We start from the raw sequence: 19,907 nt of genomic DNA on the forward strand, positions 1-19,907 counted from the left end.
AGCTGAGCTTTGTGACAAAGTCTTTATCGCTGGATTTAATGGCCTTCTTTAGTCAGGTGTCAGTCGTGGTTTTTAAAGTACTAATATGTCGCTTCAACAGACACAGGTCTGAGTCTTCAAAACAGCTGCCAACTGTAAATTCCAGTTTGTTTGCTCAGCAGAGATGTGTACATATTGTATATGTTAGTTAGAAACTATATGGCCACTTAGTAAAATTAGTTGTTTTTTTTTTAAAATAACTGCAACAGTTACATTCATGGACTGAATGACCACAGAGAAAGAGAGAGACAACCAATAGTTACATAATAGTGACCAACCACTGTCCAATCAGGAGTCAGAGCAGCTTCGGCCAAGCGTATAATCATCATGGCTAAGGATGAAGGTGTGCATGTGTGCGTGTTGTCCCAGAATAAAGATGACGTTGATAGTCATCATCATCACTACTGTCCTGTACTGCCACCCTCCTGTCGTTGTTCCAGGTTGTGTGTAATATTACTGCTATCCGAGAGTTAATATATGACTGCAGGGGGCGACAGAGAGCCCTCTGTCATTATCACTGTAGAAAAGGATGTAAGTTGTTGTCTTTCCATGTTCAGAATAAACTTCATTTGGACCAAGTCTGCAGCTGAGTGCTGTTTATTCTTAGCCCACTGTTATGGAAAATGGATTGGTTGAAGTTGTAGAGGTTTTACGACTTATCATTTATATTTAATTTCTATAAATAGAAATAATTGATCTGCAATTCATGTTTTATTAGCTTTGGGTCTTTGTGGAATGTCTTAGAGCAGGGGTGTCAAACATATGGCCCGGGGCCCACTAGGGTGTTCAATCCAGCCTGCGTGATCACTTCATGTATTGTTATATATATTTTTTGCAAAAAATATATATTTCAATAAATATTAATAAATAATACATAGCTAATATACTTATACTATATATATTTATACTGATATCGCAAAATCTTCTAGTAGGACATCAAAAATATTCAAAACTACTAATGTGTCTTACAGTTAAATATAAAAAGCAATAAATGCTATTTCCAAGACCGTTTTACCTTTAAGGGGAGTACCATATATGAGAATATCTTGCCGTTAAGAACCCACAAATATCGGGCAGACATTAGTTTTGTTTTGACACATACCGTTATATTTCACTTCAGTGGGAACGATTACTAGGGAATTAAAACGTCACTAGTAGTACATGGTACTCGACGTAAATGCTTAACCCCTCTGGTGTTACGGATAACAGGTTTGTCTTTGGTTAAAAAAACAGAAAACCCACAGTAACCATTTAATGTCTCAGTAAACAGAAGGTAGAGCTTTCACGATCACATTTCAAAGAAATATCAATTATCGCTCTGTCATTGGTATTCCGATGCGATCTCATAACGATCGGTTATGTTGTTTATTACCATGTTCAGTGTGTAACACAGTGACGGCACTTCGCAATTCAGATCTCCACTCAGTCACGACTCAGATAAAACAGTGAGTGACTCACAGCCACAGGACGTAGACTTACAGACTTAACCAGAAGTACTGCAATAAAGCACATTTACTTAAAGGTTATACTTAAGAAAACAACGTTATGAAAGCGCTAAATAATTATTTTGTTGTAAATGCTTTGTGACATTTTGCCCATGTAGAGTGACAGACCAGGACAACATAGCAAAAAAAAAAAAAAACTTCACTCACGTCCAAATGCACTCGTCATATACAAGGATTCACTGAAAGCATAGGGCTCTTTGTTGACGTCACAAGGTTTAGGTGGTCGCTAAAATTGCCTGTGTAAAAAAGTACAGAATCTGCAGCTGGAAACACCCGAAGGTTAAATGTGCAATATAGTACGATATGTTTATCGGAGATAATACAATTAAATGAGCATTAATGCTTAATTTCACAACAAGCTCTTAAAATAATACAATTTACGGTTAATGAAAGCAGTGTGTGTGTGTGTATTCTCTCGCTACCCCTCTCCCCTTTACTATCATTACACAGCTCTTCAGCAGTTAAAACCGTCAGAGTGGTCACCCGCCTTCACGTGCAGTGTCTGGCTCACGCACGTACGCAAACACACAAACACACCGTCATCCTGCGTGGGACACGCAGCTGGTTAGCTTGGCGGGCTAACCAGAGTAGCTTCTCATTGACAAGGGTTGTGACTAAATGCGGTTAATTTCTTTTAGTTTACTGTGATGTTCAGAGGTGGTTGTCGTTAAATTTACGGACTGTCTGCCTTTATCCTCGGCTGACCGGGAGCCGCCATGGAATGCCGCGTCCTGTCCATACAGAGCCATGTAGTTCGGGGATATGTGGGCAACAAGAGCGCATCTTTTCCATTACAGGTAAATACACCTATCATTACCAACCGGGCAGCGATGGAGACACCCGGACACGACCCAGTCTGACACGCTCCATACTTCTCCCACGCACCCTTGACCGCGACTTTGCATTAACGCCGAACTAAAGGACTTAAATGCTAAGTTTAACACGGTGCAGCTATTTATAACATACAAACTTCTTATCACCATGGCTTACATCTCTATAATATTTTCTTTTATTGCCTGTTGTTTCTCAAATGGCGATTTTTTTATTTATATATCGCGTTATTTTAAGGTTGCAATAATCCTATTGTACCTAATGTTAATGCAGTGGGGACAGACACAGTTATTCAGAAACACGTTGTTCTCCCCCCACAACGATACGTTTGGCACTGATGTTTATTCCTTTTTTTTATTGGACATCATAATTGATCGATTTATCACCAAGGATGCACGGTAGCACGTCACCTGTCATTGGGGTGTCCGATAACGAAGAAAGGTGTTCTCTTTTTGATGCTGTTCAATTATTATTTCAGTACAGACATTTAACTGCGAATAAAAAGCCATCTTAGATGTGACAAGTGAACGGTTCGTTCACTAGAGGTGACCCTTGTGTGGATTGTGGAACTCTCGGTGTTCATTAGGATGGTATGGATTGTGGAACTCTCGGTGTTCATTAATTGACCCCTGCTTGGGTTGGTTTGTGGAGGTCCAAGATTCTGTGTGACTAGGGCCATTGCAAAGCAGAATTCAGGTTAACCTCTAAGTGAAAGGGTATGCAGAGGACACAGGGTTTGTAGAGAATACGATAATGATTATCTGAAACATCAGAAAAATTAGTACTCATGGCAGCAGTTAGAATGGCTATGCAATGTAGAGAAATGTATTTGGACAAATCCAGTGTCCCCTTTACCATTCCAACTCATTCTTTGTGCCTTTGACGGATACTTTTACCCACTAAATTGGGTTTCACGCAGTTGCTGTCACTCTGTGTTGTATTTCTGTTTTCTTTTATGGGTATATGTAAACTTTTGCTCCTACTATGTTGACTATAAATAGACAATGTTTAAATTGCTCAGCCTTTTGTAAAGACTCCAACTGATTCTGTCATAGTTTAATTTGACTATTTTTTAATGTTTTGTCAATGCCAGACAGCAGTTTGAGGTGCCTAAAAATCCCACCTTCATTTTGTCCTCATTAAACCTTGCTATCTGCTTGACCCTATTTGAATACTGAATCAATTAACTACGTTGTTAATTGACCAAACACTCTTCATTGTCCTCAGTGCGATGTGATTAGTTATGTATAATATAGCAATTGTCCTCAGTGTGATGTGATTAGTTATGTATAATATAGCAGGGATTAGTGAACACAATTTCGCAAATTTTAAAAACCAATCCGCATTTATTAAAACATAATCGACAATCTACATAATTATAAAGCAATTATTCGTCATTATTTATTTGTTACTGCTGTTCCCTGTTGTACTTATATACTATACACATGTTTACATATATATATATATAAATTTATTTTTCATATATTTACAGATCATGGCTATGCAATTCAGGAAATAATTTCTTAAACAATTGTTTTATTTTTATCATTACAATTATCAATTGATTATATTTTACTTTCAAGAACAAAATACCAGAGATCTTGTTGTAAAGAAAAGGCTACATGCAGGACACAAATATGTATATATTTAAATATTGTACTTTTCTAACTGCACACCACATTTTGGTGAAACTCAAGTCTGTCTTTAATTTTTTTTACCTCCTCTTACTAATATATGAGCAGTTAACAACACAGAAAGAGGAAGGTAATGTTTCTTTTCGTCATATTTGAAAATGAAATGAAAGATTGAAAATGGTCAAAGTGTAAGGTTCCAAGAATGAAGTCCCACTGCAGTAATTGAGATGAATGACTGAGTCTGTGAAGTGCATGAATCGTTTCACAGTCAGGATTTTTCTTTCTTAATTTTGTTGTGAATGGGCTGCCTCTGGAGCCTGTGGATGTTCAAAATCTTGACAGGCTGTAAATAAAGGCCTATAAATAGAAGGCACATGTGTCAGCGTGGGGGGTGCTCTAAATTTTCAACCGTTATATGTAATAATGTGATTCAGAAGGAGTTGAAGATGAGGGAAGAAATGTAGTGACATTGCAGGATGTCCCTCACTCGCCGATATCAGGGCAGAGAATCCAGACGTGTAAGGGTTCTGATTGGCTGCTGCAGGATTCCTCACAGTGATGTCACCGAAGATGAAAATATAGAGCCACACATGCTAAGAGGCAGACTGCTCTTTGTAATACGTGTGTAAGTGCTCTTACACTTGACTGATTTGACTTTAATGATATGCACCAATTCTAGAACATTTAATGTGTTCTAAATTACATATCCATAGCATTAATAGTCACACATAATGATAATGTATTATAGGTCCAGGGACCAAATAAGGCAACATTGAAAATGCAGCAATAGTTATAACTTATTATAACTAGTTATAACTTGAGAAATGGGTCACAATCTGTTTGCCTCAGCCCACTTAAATTGTTGGCACATCTTTGAAGACCTCCTGCTAATAATACACATTCAGTGTTTTATTATCACTTTACTGCTATAAAGTTGTTTTTATTTGCAGGTGCGATGACAGGTCACCACAAGGTCAAATTGAAGGTGTTACTCAGCTTAGAAGATTTTTTTTTTCTTAGAGCTGATAGAAGAATATTAGTATATTCTTCTATCATAGTATTTCTAATAAATATTTACTTACAGTATACAGTACTGTATGTGCTTTTTTTTACTCTGGAGGATACCACAAGTTGTTTTTTAATCACAACGCCCATTTTTTTCATTGACCTGATTTGGCCTGATTTGTTTTACTAGTGACTGTTTATTGGATGACAACCTACAGTACAGGTGGGGCCTGGTCTGGATGAATTTAGGAATTGGTGAGGTGAAGACAATGAGAAGACAGAGAGAGGAAGAGCATGGACTAGTGGAGAAAGAAAACAAGGTTATTACACAGTGGTTCAGTAGTTCCTAAAGCAGTCTAGTTGTACAGCACTATAAGACATACTGTATCTTAGGTTTACCTCATCAGGCTCTACCTTTATCCAAAAGTCGAACTTATTTATATAGAGCAGGCGTGAGCGAACTTGTGGCCCACGAGTCGACCAGGGGGGCAGGTCAGGAGCAGATAGATGGAGCTAATGACATGTAAAAGTCAGTCAGTAAAGGCTAGAATGCTTAAATGCTTTTAAACATTTCTATGCCATCTATTGGGGAAAGGGTGGGCATTGCAGGGGAAAGGCAGAAATATAATGAAAATAGAAATTAATAACATAATGTTGACAAGTTTGGTGGGCTGGATTAAAAAGCCAAACGGGCCGCAGTTTGCCCATGCCTGATATAGAGGGTGTCACCTCCTGAAGCTAGGGTGGCAGCTGGTTGCAAAGCCTGTAGGTCTGCAACTTAGGTTGGTAGTCATGGCTCTAAAAGATCCATCTTATACCTGGACCATTTTATGTGTTCCCTGGATTCAACTATCGATAAACAGACTTGCTTCCAGTTCAAGACATTTCCCTTGAACCTGTTGTGTCTATGGCACAGCGAGAGGTGATATTAGGACTAAAGTCAACTAATATGGCAAATAGTCAGTGGCTTTGTACTGCGAACTAGTCAAACTGGTTCTAAAAATTAGTTGGGTTTTTTTAGAGGGTGTTGAAGGGCTTTGAAACTACAAAAAATACTGAGGCCTACAATTACTTCTGCAACAAGTGGGGCATGTATTATCACAGATACTGTAGATTCAGCATTTTAAAACCAAGAAGTAGACTGGTTAGAACACAGCCACTGAGGGGCATATTTAGTGTCCTCTTAGTGCCGGTCCCAAGTCCAGATAAAATGGGGACTGTTCCATGAGGAAGGGCATTGGCGTAAATTGTGCCAAATCAATAATGTATGATGAGGAAAGTGACTTCCATACTGCATTGGTTGCGGCCGAGGTTAACAAAGACTGACTCCGGATAGTGTCCGATCCAATCCAGCACATCCTGTTTTGTGAATCTGGGCTATATAATTCACTTGACATGAATTAGGTAAATAGTATTGGACCAAGTACTGAACCTTGGGGAACACCACAATTTTCTGTCTAGATCAACAACCTGAAATCTCTCAGCTACGTTTTACTTAAGTGTACCTTTAATTCCAAATGTTTGCACCAGCCTCTGTAATAGTATATTATAATCCACAAAAACACATGCGTCACATAGATCTAATAGGACCTGCATAGATATTATCCATTATCCCTTATGTTTTTGTTTTTCTCTGTCTTTTGTTTGAAGGTTTTAGGGTTTGAGGTGGACTCAATCAACTCTGTCCAGTTCTCCAACCACACAGGTAAGGTGAAAAACACGTTTGTGTGTGCATGTGAGAATTTAGACATAGCCTTAATATGTCAAATATTCCAATTTGAAAAACTGCACATACAAAAATTAACCTTCTGGTGCAGCTTTACTCTGTCGCAATGTTCGCGGGGTTATGTCTAATCGATTAGAGAGTCAAGGAATTTAATTGTTATTATACTATTATGACACCTTGCATTCACTGTTGTGCATGGCATGAGAAAGAATGTCATTAGGGGGCGCTAGTGGGGACCTCGGAAAATTGGAAATAAGATAAGTCTGTGACACGTGGAGATGACGGAGAGTGTGGTGTGACCTTAAACTTGTTAATGAGAAATGAATATGTGTAATTCCTTGAGTCTCTGATATGACATGTTAAACTTGACATTTGCTTGTGAGAGGAAGAGGCTGCCTGGCAAAATGAGGGGTGAGGGGAGAAGAGAGACAGAGCATCAGTAAACAGCAGAAGGTGCTGTGAATTGCGACATTAGCGAATGATGACGACAGAAGCTCTTATCTGTGGTCCTACTTCTCTCTCTCCCTCCCTCTCCCTCTCTCTCTCTCTCTTTCTTTCTCTCTCTCTCACACACACACACTGCTCATCTTTTTCTTGAGCCCCCTTGGCTTTTTCCCATCTTGTTGCTTAGCAACCAACACTCCCCCACGTGACCTGGCTGTGACTCACCTGGAGCTGCGTCATCATCAGCCTGCAGCACTCATGTCATAGACAGACATGGGTGCATTAACACGTGCTGCCAGTTTATGGATCACGACATGCTCACACTGTACTTGCATCCGTGCAAGACGCACCTTAGAAAACAGGCATGTCACTTTGATGATGGTAGCTGTACAACTGTACACTGCTACAGCATGATAGTAGCTGTACAACTGTACACTGCTACAGTCACGGTGTAAGTTAGCCATGTTTGAATGAAAAGACCCGCAGATGCAAGGAATATTCTGGTCCCGCACTCCTTGGCAGGGACTAATGAGTCGAGGTGGACCGAGTTGTTTGGACCAGACATTTCCCCCCTTAGGCAGCTGCAGCCGCCTGTTGAAAAGATGCCTGTTGAAAAGATGATTGTACAGGGGGCAAAAGCTACAAGCAGATACAGGGCACACATGGATCCCGAAATGGGGGAGGAATGTGTCTTTTGTTCTAAAACTGAGAGGCGAGATCATTTATCTGTCAAATGTCCTCACTTGATAGCACTTTTTGAATGATTTAAAAGATACTGTGCTTAGAAAAACAAAAGGTACATACATTGATTTTTTTTTTAAAAAAATCTTGTTCTGTCAAGTTGGCCACCTGGCTGACTCCCAGGAACCAGTTTTAGGGTAAGGCATCTGGTGATGGTCATGGAAAGATTTCTGTAGAAAATACGCACTAGTGGTTGATGGATATATTCAGACTTTCAACCATATTGGCTGGTGGAGGTTGTTGTGTTCTGTGGTGAAAGATGGGGAGTTATTTGTACATTTTTGAGTTTGTGTGAGCTGAGATGATGTGATATGTATTTGAAGTTGTTTGATAAAGGATTTAGAAAACTTCTCTTCTCCTGCTCTACTGTGTTATATTCTGTCCTCCGGTCTGCCTGTTTCTTTTTCTACTCTATTCTGCTCTAATCTACATTTCTCTACTCTACTTTGCTCTACTCTACTCTGTTATCCTGTCTTATCCAGGTTATTCCCACTGGAAAGGCCAGGTGCTGACGGCAGATGAGCTGCACGTTCTTTATGAAGGAATCAAGCTGAACAACGTTCACCACTATGATTATGTTTTAACAGGTGATGTTTTACTATATTATTTCATACTGCTCTGAATTGCCTTTGCCGGGTGCCTGGAATGTATGTACTAAGAAAAGGAGTATTGTTAGAATTTTCACAAGATATCCCCCCCTATCGTCCTGTGGCGATGCCTCTGCGATCTGTTGTTGTTTGTTTGCATTGCTAACAACAAAAATAGTTTGTATTAATGTTACCTTCTGTTATTTATAGGGTATACTAGAGACACATCATTTTTAGAGATGGTGGTGGACATTGTTCAGGAGCTGAAGAGAGCCAATCCAAACCTGGTGTATGGTCAGTTGCATTTAATATATTTCTTTTTTTTCTTCTTTTTTTTAGGCAAAGGCGTCAATTTAAGACTAACATATTGTTGTTGCCTAAAAATCTATTCATTGTCACTTGAAGGAAGACAAACTCAAGTATTGCAGTTTGTTAAAATAGTACATTAGTGCATCATAGGGATCATCAGTTGCACCTGGAAAATTGCCCAATTTTACTTCAACTTTACTGAAAACGTTACTTACTAATCACTTACTGCAAATAATTTGTCTTGACAGGCAGAACAATTAAAACCACTTAACCTAGCTTCACTTATTTGTATAGCACTTTTCATGCAGTGAATGTAGCACAAAGTGCCACATCCGCTGATCGACAGCAGATGGCTATTGAAAAACAATAAGAAAAGTGACCAAAAGCTGTTGAAAATGAGGAATTCCCTGTGTGTGTCTTTCTTCATTTCCTGGGAGCACAGCAGTGGTTTAGTTGTGTTCAACTAAACAGGCTCCAGTTTCTCACTGTTTTTTGTAAATTGCAAATAAATTGAAGCTAGAAGAATGTTGTATTTTATTACATATATTTTTGTGACATTTTTTTTGTTTGGTGGTGGTATGCCATACATCTTCTGTTCATCTTCAGACAGAATGCAGTCCTGTATTTTTGACCAGCTGATGTTGTCAATAATCGGATTGTGTAGTACCTGTCAAACTTCAAAAGGCCTTGAGGTTGAAATATTTATTGTCATAAATTGTGTACATGTGAGCAAGGGCAGAGCAATTTGTTTTTATATCGAAACTTTTAGAGAAATGTTAACTTTTACTTTGGTGGTTTAAATGAACATACAGTTATTGTTTTTTGTTATGTTTTTTTCTTTACACAAAAATACTTTTAACAGTTGTGTTGTGTTAAAAATAGTATGACTATTTTATAGAATATTTTGGACACATTTGTAAAAGCATACAGTTTATCCCCAAACTGGCTTGTGATTGTTTTAATTCTTATGTAATTCTTTGCGACTTGGTCTCTCTCTTTAATAATTCTGACTAGTGCCCAACTCTTGGTTTCGCCCTCAGCAGATTAGTCTTCTGAAGGCTTATGGGTAAATTTTAACACTGTCCATGTTTGTGATCCTTCTCTAAATGAAGCTGTGTTTTCCATTTCAGTATGTGACCCAGTCCTTGGTGATCATGGATCTATGGTGAGTTCATGAGTGCTGTCCGTGCTCTGGGTGAAGATGCATTTATTGATGACTGTTATCATACACTGTGTCACGATTATAGATAGATGGCTTGTCACGAGTCTTGATTTATGAATTTGTCACTATACAGTGGGCCTTCAAGATACGATCTACCCGAAATATGGGTTTTCCGTGTTTCGAGTAAGCAACTTCTGTCCCTCGATGGGTTATTTAACCCGTTGCTTTTTTTCTCTCTCTCTTTTTTTCTATCATCTAAGTCGAGTTCTCACTCCCAGTCCTTCTCCTTCGCTGACTGTCCCTCACTGGGTCATTTTATATATGTATGTGTTTGTGATGTTTAGATAGTGGGAAATTTAAATTTAATTAATTAATAGTATATTTTGGGGGGGGGGCGGGCTGGGAGGAATTAATTGGTTTTCAGTTAGTTTGAATGGGGGGAAATGCAATTGAAAAACGAGTGCTGTTGTGGAATGGATTAAACGTGTATCTTGAAGCCCCACTGTATTATGATGTGTTAATTAATCTGAGAACACTATGAACGGTCCTTGGAGGTCCTTAAGTTTCCTTTGTTTTTATATTTTAGAGCCAACGTTTATTGTATTTGTTTTAATCATAATTATTTGCGCAAATTAGTAATAAGTGAAACGGACATCTCATAGTGGTTGAAGTCCAACATTTATGGTACTCACAGATGGAAGAACGCAGATAACGGACATCCCATAGTGGTTGAAGTCCAACGTTTATGGTACTCACAGATGGAAGAACGCTAAGGGAGCTAATGCTAATTGTTCACTCGTACTTGTATATGTTTTGTGAGTTTTCTTTTTTTTTTTTTTTTTCTTTCTGTAGTATGTTCCTCAGAATCTTTACCCAGTCTATAAGAACAAGGTGGTTCCTGTTGCTGACATTATAACTCCAAACCAGTTTGAAGCTGAGTGAGTACAACCTACTTGTTTTCTAATAGTTCTATTTTTTTCTTAATTAAAAGTCAAAAATCACAATTAGAAAATCCATCCATGTCCTGTATTTGATGGCTATTATATTTGATTTGATTATATAAACTAACAGTATAGTGCACAATCGACTCAATCGAAAATTCTGTCCCAGGTATTTATGCGCATATAAGCCGCCCCCTCCCCCCGGTTTGAACTTTTTTCTTTCTTTTTTTTTGGTGTTTCAAATTCAGCCTATATGCGAGTATATACGGTAATCTAATCTAATCTTATTTTGGAGTTGGGGTGACGTGTAAATAGAACTACTTCCACAACGTTTTTTTGCATTTTTTTCCACAAATGTTGATGATCATGATGCTTTGCTAATTTCGCTTTCAGTGAAAATGACCTTAATTCTCATGTTTCAGATTACTGACAGGGAAAAACATTAGCACAGAGAAAGATGCTGTAGAGGTAACGGATTCCCTTTAATTTCCCTCCCTTTCTTCCACCACAATGTTTTTCTAGAAGATTTTACTAAAGAACTCGGAAATGATTACATTTTGAATATATTTCATTTTTGCTCACTGCACTACTGTTTGTAGGTGATGGACCTTCTTCATGCCATGGGCCCAGACACAGTGGTCATCACTTCTTCTGATCTTCCCCCCAGGCTGGGAGACAACTTCCTGGTGTCACTGGGCAGTCAGCGTCATGGTGGGTAATGTCCCTTTAGGCTGGTGATGTACTCCTCTAATAGTGGGGCAGAGGGAGGAGGGGTGGGTGAGGTGGTGAGGTGCCAGGGGAGGCCACTAGGTGGCACCAAATCATACAGTGGTTTGTACAGATAAAAATATGAGAACCACTATGCTGGTGTAACAAGATCGCAGCCCTACAAAAAATAAAGCCCTACTTTGAATTACATATAATAATATGTATTATAGGAAATATATAAAATAATATTTTGTGTAATAGGGAATGCATTTACTGCTAATAAACCTTCCTTCTCACATTCATTTATTAAACACTGCATTTCCTCTGTGCTCTTCAGTTCGACCAGACGGCAGCAGGACGACACAGAGAGTTCGAATAGAAGTTCCTAAAGTGGACGCCGTCTTCGTGGGCACTGGAGATTTGTTCGCTGCAATGCTGCTAGCATGGACGCACCACTACCCTAATGACCTAAAGGTACGACGCACAACCGTCTGCATACGTACTGAGTTTCGGAGTACAAACTACACAGCGGTGGAAAGTAGCCAATTACATTCACTCACGTTACTGTAATTGAGTTGTCTTTGTGAGTGAGCAATATCATTTTTTAAGTTGTTGGCCAAATCTCAAATCTTGTTTTCAAATGCATACAAGGCAATGACTTTATCATGCAATTCCGATTGGATGTATGACTCGTCCTTTTTTGCGTCACGTAATTTAAATGAACTAAGTAACTTGTACTCAAACTGAATTTTAAATTAAGTATTTTTTTTACTTTTACTCAAGTAAATTTTCAGAAGAAACTTTTACTTAATTGCATTTTTAAGTACTATTTCCACCTCTGAAACTTCAACAGCTTTCATTTAATCCTGCCTTCATTTCAGACCGCCTGCGAGAAGACATTTTCAGTGATGCACCATGTTATTCAGAGGACCATATCCTACGCTCATGGTAAAAAAAAAAAAACAACCTAAGTTTGCTTCCAAAGTGTGAATACATTCTGTTATGATACCACTGACGGAAAAAACTCTCTCAGAGTTAGCAGGTCCTGGTCGGAGGCCCAGTCCACCGCAGCTAGAGCTGAGGATGGTTCAAAGTAAAGCGGACATCGAAGACCCTGCTATAGTAACAGAAGCCACAGTCATATCTTAACATTTCCAACCCCATAAGACTCATACTAACCTCATTCGTCTTCACCCATAAACCTCTCGACTTCTGTGTCTCAGAATATTTCTCATCACTCTGTAAACCTAAAAGGTCAACACCGTATCAATCAGACCCCTCCAACCTATGTAGTGCTGTGACCCCTTTAGCCTTTCGACTGTTCCGTGTCCCCGAGCCCGAGATCTTTCACGTGTCGCTCTGACAACCAGACCTGATTCAGATCCAGAGACATGGACAGACTGAAGGCAGCTTGTTCCCCTTCTGTAATGGTGGAGTCCATGTTGTCGGTTTCTCACTGTAAGTCGAATCTACAAGTATGTTGTTGTATAACAGTTATTAGCTTAGAAAAAAAAAAAAGATATTATAGGGTAATTGGTCAGTAAGACAAAATATCATTATCATAAAACATTTTTTATTAAGGTTCGAAGAAATATGATGTGATTATCAGAAGGGTTGAATGAGTGTGTGTCGTGTCACTCAGACCGACAGCAGTGATATCTCTAAGGAACTACATACAAAATACACCGACAGGAAGTGGCAAATATATTTTTCTTGTGGATCGACATGCATTAAAATCTATTCTTAATATAGTTATTTTATTGTAGTAAAACTCAGTCACTCAACAACACGTCAAACAGTGATTATGTTAACATGTAGTTTTAAAGAATATTTTTTAAAACGTTTCTATTCCTATTTAATATTTTTAACAACTTACTTTAAATAATTTATCTGAATACACTAATTATAATAATATTCCAATTAGAAATAAAACAAAAAAATCTCCAAGTGCTACCTCTAGATTATTTGCTTCAATTCTTACTGTATTGAAAACCTGACCAGTTATCAATAGATTTTATTATTTTTTTATTTTCTCCAGATTTTACTTTTAGTGGCTCTGTTTGTAAAAAAAAAAAGTTTCTTTATCATTATTATTATTTTTAATTATTATGGGAAACCTATCCTACTCTATTGCCACATTACTGCCAAAACCACTCAGCCGACTTACTCTGTAGTGGTTCCTCACACCGGCTCATGTATCAAGATGGCACTGATTGTACTTTAAAAAAAAAAAAAAAACTCTTATACTGTTAATCTGTGGCTCTGGCCCTTCACTATCTCCCCCTCCCCCTTTATCTTACAACTGTGATGTAATGTGACCACGTCTAACCACCCTGACCCCGTGACAATAATAACAACAAAAAAAAAGGCACACTGTATAGTTGATGTATAGATGTTGTACCATAACTGTATCGGACCATTTGTAAGATATCTTCTATCTGATCTGTCTGGTGGACCATCATGTTAAATGCTTCTGTACTATAGACAACAAACAAACTACACAGTCACCCTAACCACACCTGTTGGGATGGTTCTGGCACTGCAGGCAGGTAGCCACAGTTGTTACTTGTTATGGATATAGGTCATAGTGTCGTCTATTGTAGTATATACAGTAGCTGAACCTCAGTCATTATAGGACGGATAAAATACATTTCAACATCTGGTGCTGTATAGATGTCTGCTGGTTACGTTTATTCACACCAATCGAAAAATGGCTAAATCGGTACCAGAACCAACCAACATAATTTTGGGGCGGACCCCAGCTCAGAATCTTATATCTGAGAGTATCGCTGAAGAAGATGTGGAGCCATGTTGCTCAAACAGCTTTAGAGTATGTGTAACCAAACAGTTATTGAACATGAACCATTAAAACGTAATGATTAATATAGCCATCGTTCTTATCAATAGCTTCCGTTGGGAGTCGTTGTGTCTGTTAGGAACAGCGACCACGTTCTTCCAATTGACGTCTACGGAAAATCCTGCGGATCAGGTAGACCATTGTTTCCCAAAGATTGGGTTGCGACCCTCAGGTGGGTCGCAAGAGGGATTTTTTTTGGGTCGTCTCGCATCATGTTTCCCAGGAGTTTACGAATAATGTCTATTGACTTGGGTTGCAAAGGTTTGTGACTTTTAATATATGGATCCCCAGAAAAAAAGTTTGGGAAACACTGAGATAGACCCCCAAGTTCAAACAGGAAATTAAAAACAAAAGTAGTTTGTTGAGGTTTTAAAAACATTTTTTTTTTTTTTTTTTTTTAGAAGTCACCAGTGTCTGACCTGAGGTGGATGGCTCTGGGAAGGCCAGTTACATTCTGTACTGTTGTTGTTTCTCTATAAACTGTACTGTGATACCGCCTTAGGAACACTGCATTGTAACACAACATCACTCTCACTGGGAGAGAGGGAAAAGACAGATGGGAAAATGGGATATTCTGCCTTGACATGTTTAGTTTGGAACAGCTAGACATTAAAGCACAGTATTATTAAATGACATACATTTACTTGAAATTTACTATGTTTTTTTTTCTTTTCAAACAGACAAAAACGACCTTACTAAAAAAAAAGAAAGGATATAATTTCAGCCTCATTAAGTTATCAATTTGCTGTTTAGTAATTTAAGGCAGATTTTAACAAGTTACAGACCAATCTCCTCACATGTTTCAGTTCATTTTCTTAGCCCCTGAGATTTGAAATCTCTGAAATTCATTTAAGGTAGATTTTAGCAAAATCTTTATTCGCCCCTGAGATTTGAAATCTCTGAAATTGATTTTTTTTAGTGTATAGTTGACTTCTCTACACATAGGAATTAGGTCAAGCTCATCACTTACATTTTCTTGGATCACTTGAGAATCCCTAACCAATTTTGAAGTATTATTTGAGTCATTTTTGTGTTAGACAATAAAACGATGAAACCTAGTTCTGCGGCTGAGTGCCTAAGGTGTTTTTTCGCGTATCCCGGCAGAATCCCCACAGTTCAGTTGGTCTTTTTGGTGTCCCTTTAGCAGATGCATTGTTCTTGCTGCCATCTAACACTGTACCTCTGTACAGTTCTACGATGACCGACGCTCAAATTCTACACTAAAAATCTGACTTTCACCTCTGTTCAGTATCAAGACACATTTTTATACCAGTATTGTTTAACAGATACTGAAATATTTACTTCTCTACTTTGGCAGGCTTTATTCATCTGCTTCATTCTGAGACAGAGGTCAGTTACCCAGTGGTTACATTTTGGTGCCTTTTCACCACTCTTTTCCCACATTTAAAAAAAAAAAAAGGTTTACATGATAGTAACTCAGTACCATGAAGGATGACGCCTCATTCTTAAAATGTTTTAGTCACTGCTGATTATACTTGTACTCTTGTCATATCAAAAACTGCTATTCTGTATTCAAGAAGCGCACAATAAGTGTCCACTGCTACGCTTACTAGGTTAGCTTAACTGTGTGGCGTGTGTGTGTGTATGTGTTTGTATATTGAAGTATTTCTTGTTTTTGTGGGTAAACTACTAATATTAACAAAATAGACCGTAGGTCACGAGGGGGGAGAGGGATTAAATAGTGTACAGACGGTAGCGCTAAAGTGTGTTCAAGAGGACAATCATTCTGTGATGGAACACACTTTTACATGTTTTTTTTTTTTCCTGGACTACATAAAACTGACATTCCGTGACGTCTAACACCTCCTCATCCTTACCCCCTTCCTCTCACGGTGTCAGTAGTTTAGCCTCTGTGTGAGTGCGTCTGTGTTCGTGTGATGGAGTGTTGTACCGTAGCCCTCTTTACCCTGTATCTGTGCTACGTCTTTTTCATAACATTCCCTCCAGCCTGTATCTGTCCCCGCCTGCTTGCAGCTGTCTTCACCTCATGTTTTTAATCTTCCTTATTTATTGTGATACCAAGTAAGGTTCATACCTCTACTACCTACACCAGGCATGGGCAAACTAAGGCCCGGGGGCCGGATGCGGCCCATTCAGCTTGTTAATCCGGCCCACCATCTTGTCCAAATTATATTAAATTGATTTATATTATCATTATACTTCTGCCTTTTCCCTGCATTGCCCAAGTATTCCCTATAGATGGTGTAGAGGAGGCTAAAACCATTTTAGCATTTTAGCCTTTAAGCATGACTTGCTCCCGTCATTTATGTTAGTTCACAGGAACGCTCCATCTATCTGCTCCTGACCCGGCCCCCTTGTCAAATTTTAAGACCAGTTGTGGCCCTCGAGTCAAAAAGTTTGCCGACGCCTGACCTACACAAAGTCTCAGCTTTGTCAAACTAAAAACAAATATCACGGTCAACATTGTGTGCTGTAAAATATAATATTTTTAGTTCACTTGTTCACTAAGTTTGTTGTTTTTGTTTGATATTATTGGGTTGCCTGGACAATGCCTGATGGCCTTGGACAAAGTCTGACTAAGAATTGGACAGCGACAAACAACACAAGCTTTGACAAATATTTTACTGTCTGCTTTTTTTTCTCTTAATAATCCCTCCCAAGTGGCTCTGCTTTCATTCTTCATCCTCTCCCTCTTTCTTTTAAATGCCCCCACCCACCAGTGACAAAAAGGTTCTGCAAACGAAACAATTGCTCCATCACCCTCCCCCTCCCCCCGTGGTCCAACTCTCTCCTCTCCTGATCAACAACTGCATCCCAGTGTTCTTTTTTGTTTTGTTGTTGGTGGCCAAATCAAAACAAAAACAAGAAAATGTAACAATAACTGTTTGGTAAGTTGAAATGCAATTACAAATTAGTTGCATAGTTTTTAGTGCTAGGTTTTTGAAGCGTTACAAGTATTTTCTAACATGTAACAATAAAAGATTGTAGTGTAAAAATTAATGTTTATAAAATAAATATAGATATATATATATGAGAAATGTATGTTCTAATGCAATAAAGAGATTAACAATTATGGGCAAAAATGTTCTGCAGAACTGTCTTTTTTTTTTAATTTATTTATTTACTTTTTTAATTTTGCCTGGATGGGAGGTGTTGAGCTTATGCTTTTTGGACTTAAGGAAAGTTAATGATTTTTATACATTTCATTTCTTTATATGTCGCACAGTGGAGACGTCACATTAATATGTAAGTCAGTTAATTTCTTAATGAGCGTTGTGTTGAAAATTTTGATATAAAAAATGCTATTTATGTCATCTTTCTGAAAACAACGTCAGTCTATTTTATTGTATTTGTTTTGCTTTGAGATTGTCTCCGTCGGGTTGCCGTAGTGTGTGTCGTTTTGTTGATACTCGCAGGTGTCCGCTGCTCCGTTTAGCCTCAGCTGGAGAAAAGTTTGGCTTCGTCACTCAGTCAAACAGAGTAACGTCACCGTGGCGAAACGAAGCAGCAGCACTTCCGACAGAATGTAAACAGTTGAGTGAAGGTTATTTTGGTGATATTTCACAGCAAACAGTCGCTGATCCCGCTAACGCTCCGAGCTAGTTACCAACAGAAGTCCAACGGGAACAATGGAAGGAATTCTTTACAAATGGACCAATTATATGACAGGTACGGCGTTTCATGTTTATCATCCACCTGTTTGAATAACTGTCACTCACGTCTTATTATAAAGTCGACATTGTCACATTAATTACCCTGGTGTTTTGTGTCAGTTAGACGTGACGTGGAGCCTTTAATTTTGCTTCTATCGTGATTTAAATACAGCTGATGCGTGATGGATATAATGACATTGATTTATCTGACTGCAGTCGAGTGACCGCCTGCCCCGCTTTACGTTGTATTGCACGTTGTATTGCGCAGAATTAACAGGAGTTGCCCTGCGTCACGCAAATAGAACTTGTTGTCCCACTTTTTTCATTCGACATTACTTAATTGAAAATTAACTATTTTATGTGCCTGGCTCGACTATCAGTGCTGTCCATAGCAATGATAGGCCACTTTGTGGATAAGGCGGTAGCTGACAGGCTGAGTGGTGTGTCAATCAAACTGCTGACTCGCAGCAATCACGCACACCTGCGTCTGAAATCGTGGTGCGCCCATGTGCCCTGTACCGAAGAACGAGTGTTCTGTCATTCTTGTGTAAAACGGCTCTTCTGTCGGGCATGGTAGTGAATCTGATGGGAAACGACACGGTGCACGTGAGTCTCACACAAGAAGTACACAACAGAAAACATCCAAAAGTTTGCAGGGTTTTTTCTGCATTCCAGATGACATTGAGTTGGCTAAAATTACTGCAGTAGAAGTTACCAGTGTTTACCATGTAGTGCAATATTAATATCGGTCTCTCAAATCTCCAGAGAGATTCAGGTCAAGGGCCACAAAAGTGATTTCTCATGTTTAGCCTGTCATCTGTTAAGCATCGTACCAAACTATAAGTTAAGAAATCTGTTAAGCATCGTACCAAACTATAAAAAGACTGAACGTACACTTTAAATATTGCAAATTTGATTTATTTTGTGAATCTTTGACAGATTGTTTTGACTTACTGGCTGCTGTCTGTGACATACTTACGAACGTGTTGAGCCTGTCTTCTATCCTCAGGCTGGCAGCCCCGCTGGTTTGTCTTAGAGAATGGAGTCATCTCTTATTACGACTGTGAGGATGACGTCGGTAAAGGAAGTAAAGGATCCATCAAGATGTCAGTGTGCGACATTAAAGGTTAGATTGCAGTGCAAAGTGTGTGGTTTTTTCTTTTGTTAGCATCAGTTCCCTAGTAAACATACCCACAACACCTTGTGTACATAAGAATTATGTAAATAGTATGAATTCTAATGTTTCAGTTCATCCAAAAGATCCCACACGTCTGGAGTTGATCATTCCTGGTGAGCAGCATTTTTATGTCAAAGCTGTTAATGCTGCAGAGAGACAACGATGGCTGGTGGCGTTGGGCTCATCCAAAGCTGGAACATTGGAGAATCACAAGCACAGAGGTACACATGGCACTGTTAATTTGTTATGTTTGTCTTTAAGTTAATTTTTGTGACTATTTGTCTGAGACAAATCTTCGTGGTTGTCGAACACCTGCTTTTAAACTTTTTAAACTTTTAGTTTAGCATTTTTAGTCATTTCTTGACAATAGTAAGTCTTACTTGTTTTGGGTGATATTTTGACAAGTTCAAATATAATGGTTTTTGGAGTTTTTAGTACAAATGTTGTTTCAGGGCATGTTTCAGGTTAAAACTTACATTTTGAATAATTTAGCACAGTTTTTAGCACAAAATATTCTCTTGGTAGTATGTTTTGGGGAATAAACTTACATTTCTGGGAATTATTTTTTGCATTTTTAATGATAGTAAGGCTATACTAAGGCATGTT

The 19,907-nt window shown here is 38.5% G+C and overlaps 1 protein-coding gene and 1 long non-coding RNA gene across 3 annotated transcripts; both read left to right on the forward strand.

Annotated features, from left to right (window-relative positions):
- The first annotated feature begins 1,020 nt into the window (after window positions 1-1,020).
- Window positions 1,021-14,343, forward strand: LOC103387811 (pyridoxal kinase-like). 2 transcript variants are annotated; one of them, XM_025061048.1, is made up of 11 exons: window positions 1,021-2,341; window positions 6,665-6,719; window positions 8,315-8,512; window positions 8,723-8,806; window positions 9,952-9,986; window positions 10,836-10,921; window positions 11,347-11,392; window positions 11,524-11,635; window positions 11,970-12,106; window positions 12,514-12,580; window positions 12,666-14,343. In XM_025061048.1, the coding sequence occupies exons 1-11, from the start codon at window positions 2,261-2,263 to the stop codon at window positions 12,779-12,781; spliced, it is 1,017 nt and encodes a 338-aa protein (XP_024916816.1). In that variant the 5' UTR covers window positions 1,021-2,260; the 3' UTR covers window positions 12,782-14,343. The 2 variants fall into 2 exon arrangements, with proteins under 2 accessions (XP_024916816.1, XP_008320808.1); XM_008322586.3 differs by having other exon boundaries at window positions 1,028-2,341; window positions 8,408-8,512.
- Window positions 14,344-17,574: 3,231 nt separating this feature from the next.
- LOC103387813 (uncharacterized) lies at window positions 17,575-19,895 on the forward strand. The gene is made up of 3 exons (XR_003051344.1): window positions 17,575-18,140; window positions 19,134-19,250; window positions 19,373-19,895. It is a non-coding gene; the product is annotated as an uncharacterized LOC103387813 (long non-coding RNA).
- The last annotated feature ends 12 nt before the right edge of the window (window positions 19,896-19,907 follow it).

This window comes from Cynoglossus semilaevis, chromosome 12, assembly GCF_000523025.1.
Source record: "Cynoglossus semilaevis isolate Cse_v1.0 chromosome 12, Cse_v1.0, whole genome shotgun sequence".
Taxonomy (NCBI): domain Eukaryota; kingdom Metazoa; phylum Chordata; class Actinopteri; order Pleuronectiformes; family Cynoglossidae; genus Cynoglossus; species Cynoglossus semilaevis.

Bases quoted from the DNA above. Each gene is read 5' to 3' on its own strand.
- LOC103387811 (XM_025061048.1), top strand. From the start codon at position 2,261: ATGGAATGCCGCGTCCTGTCCATACAGAGCCATGTAGTTCGGGGATAT. The intron at 6,720-8,314 runs GTAAGGTGAAAA...TCTGTCCTCCGG, and splicing joins CCAGTTCTCCAACCACACAG to TCTGCCTGTTTCTTTTTCTA. The intron at 11,636-11,969 runs GTGGGTAATGTC...TGTGCTCTTCAG, and splicing joins ACTGGGCAGTCAGCGTCATG to TTCGACCAGACGGCAGCAGG.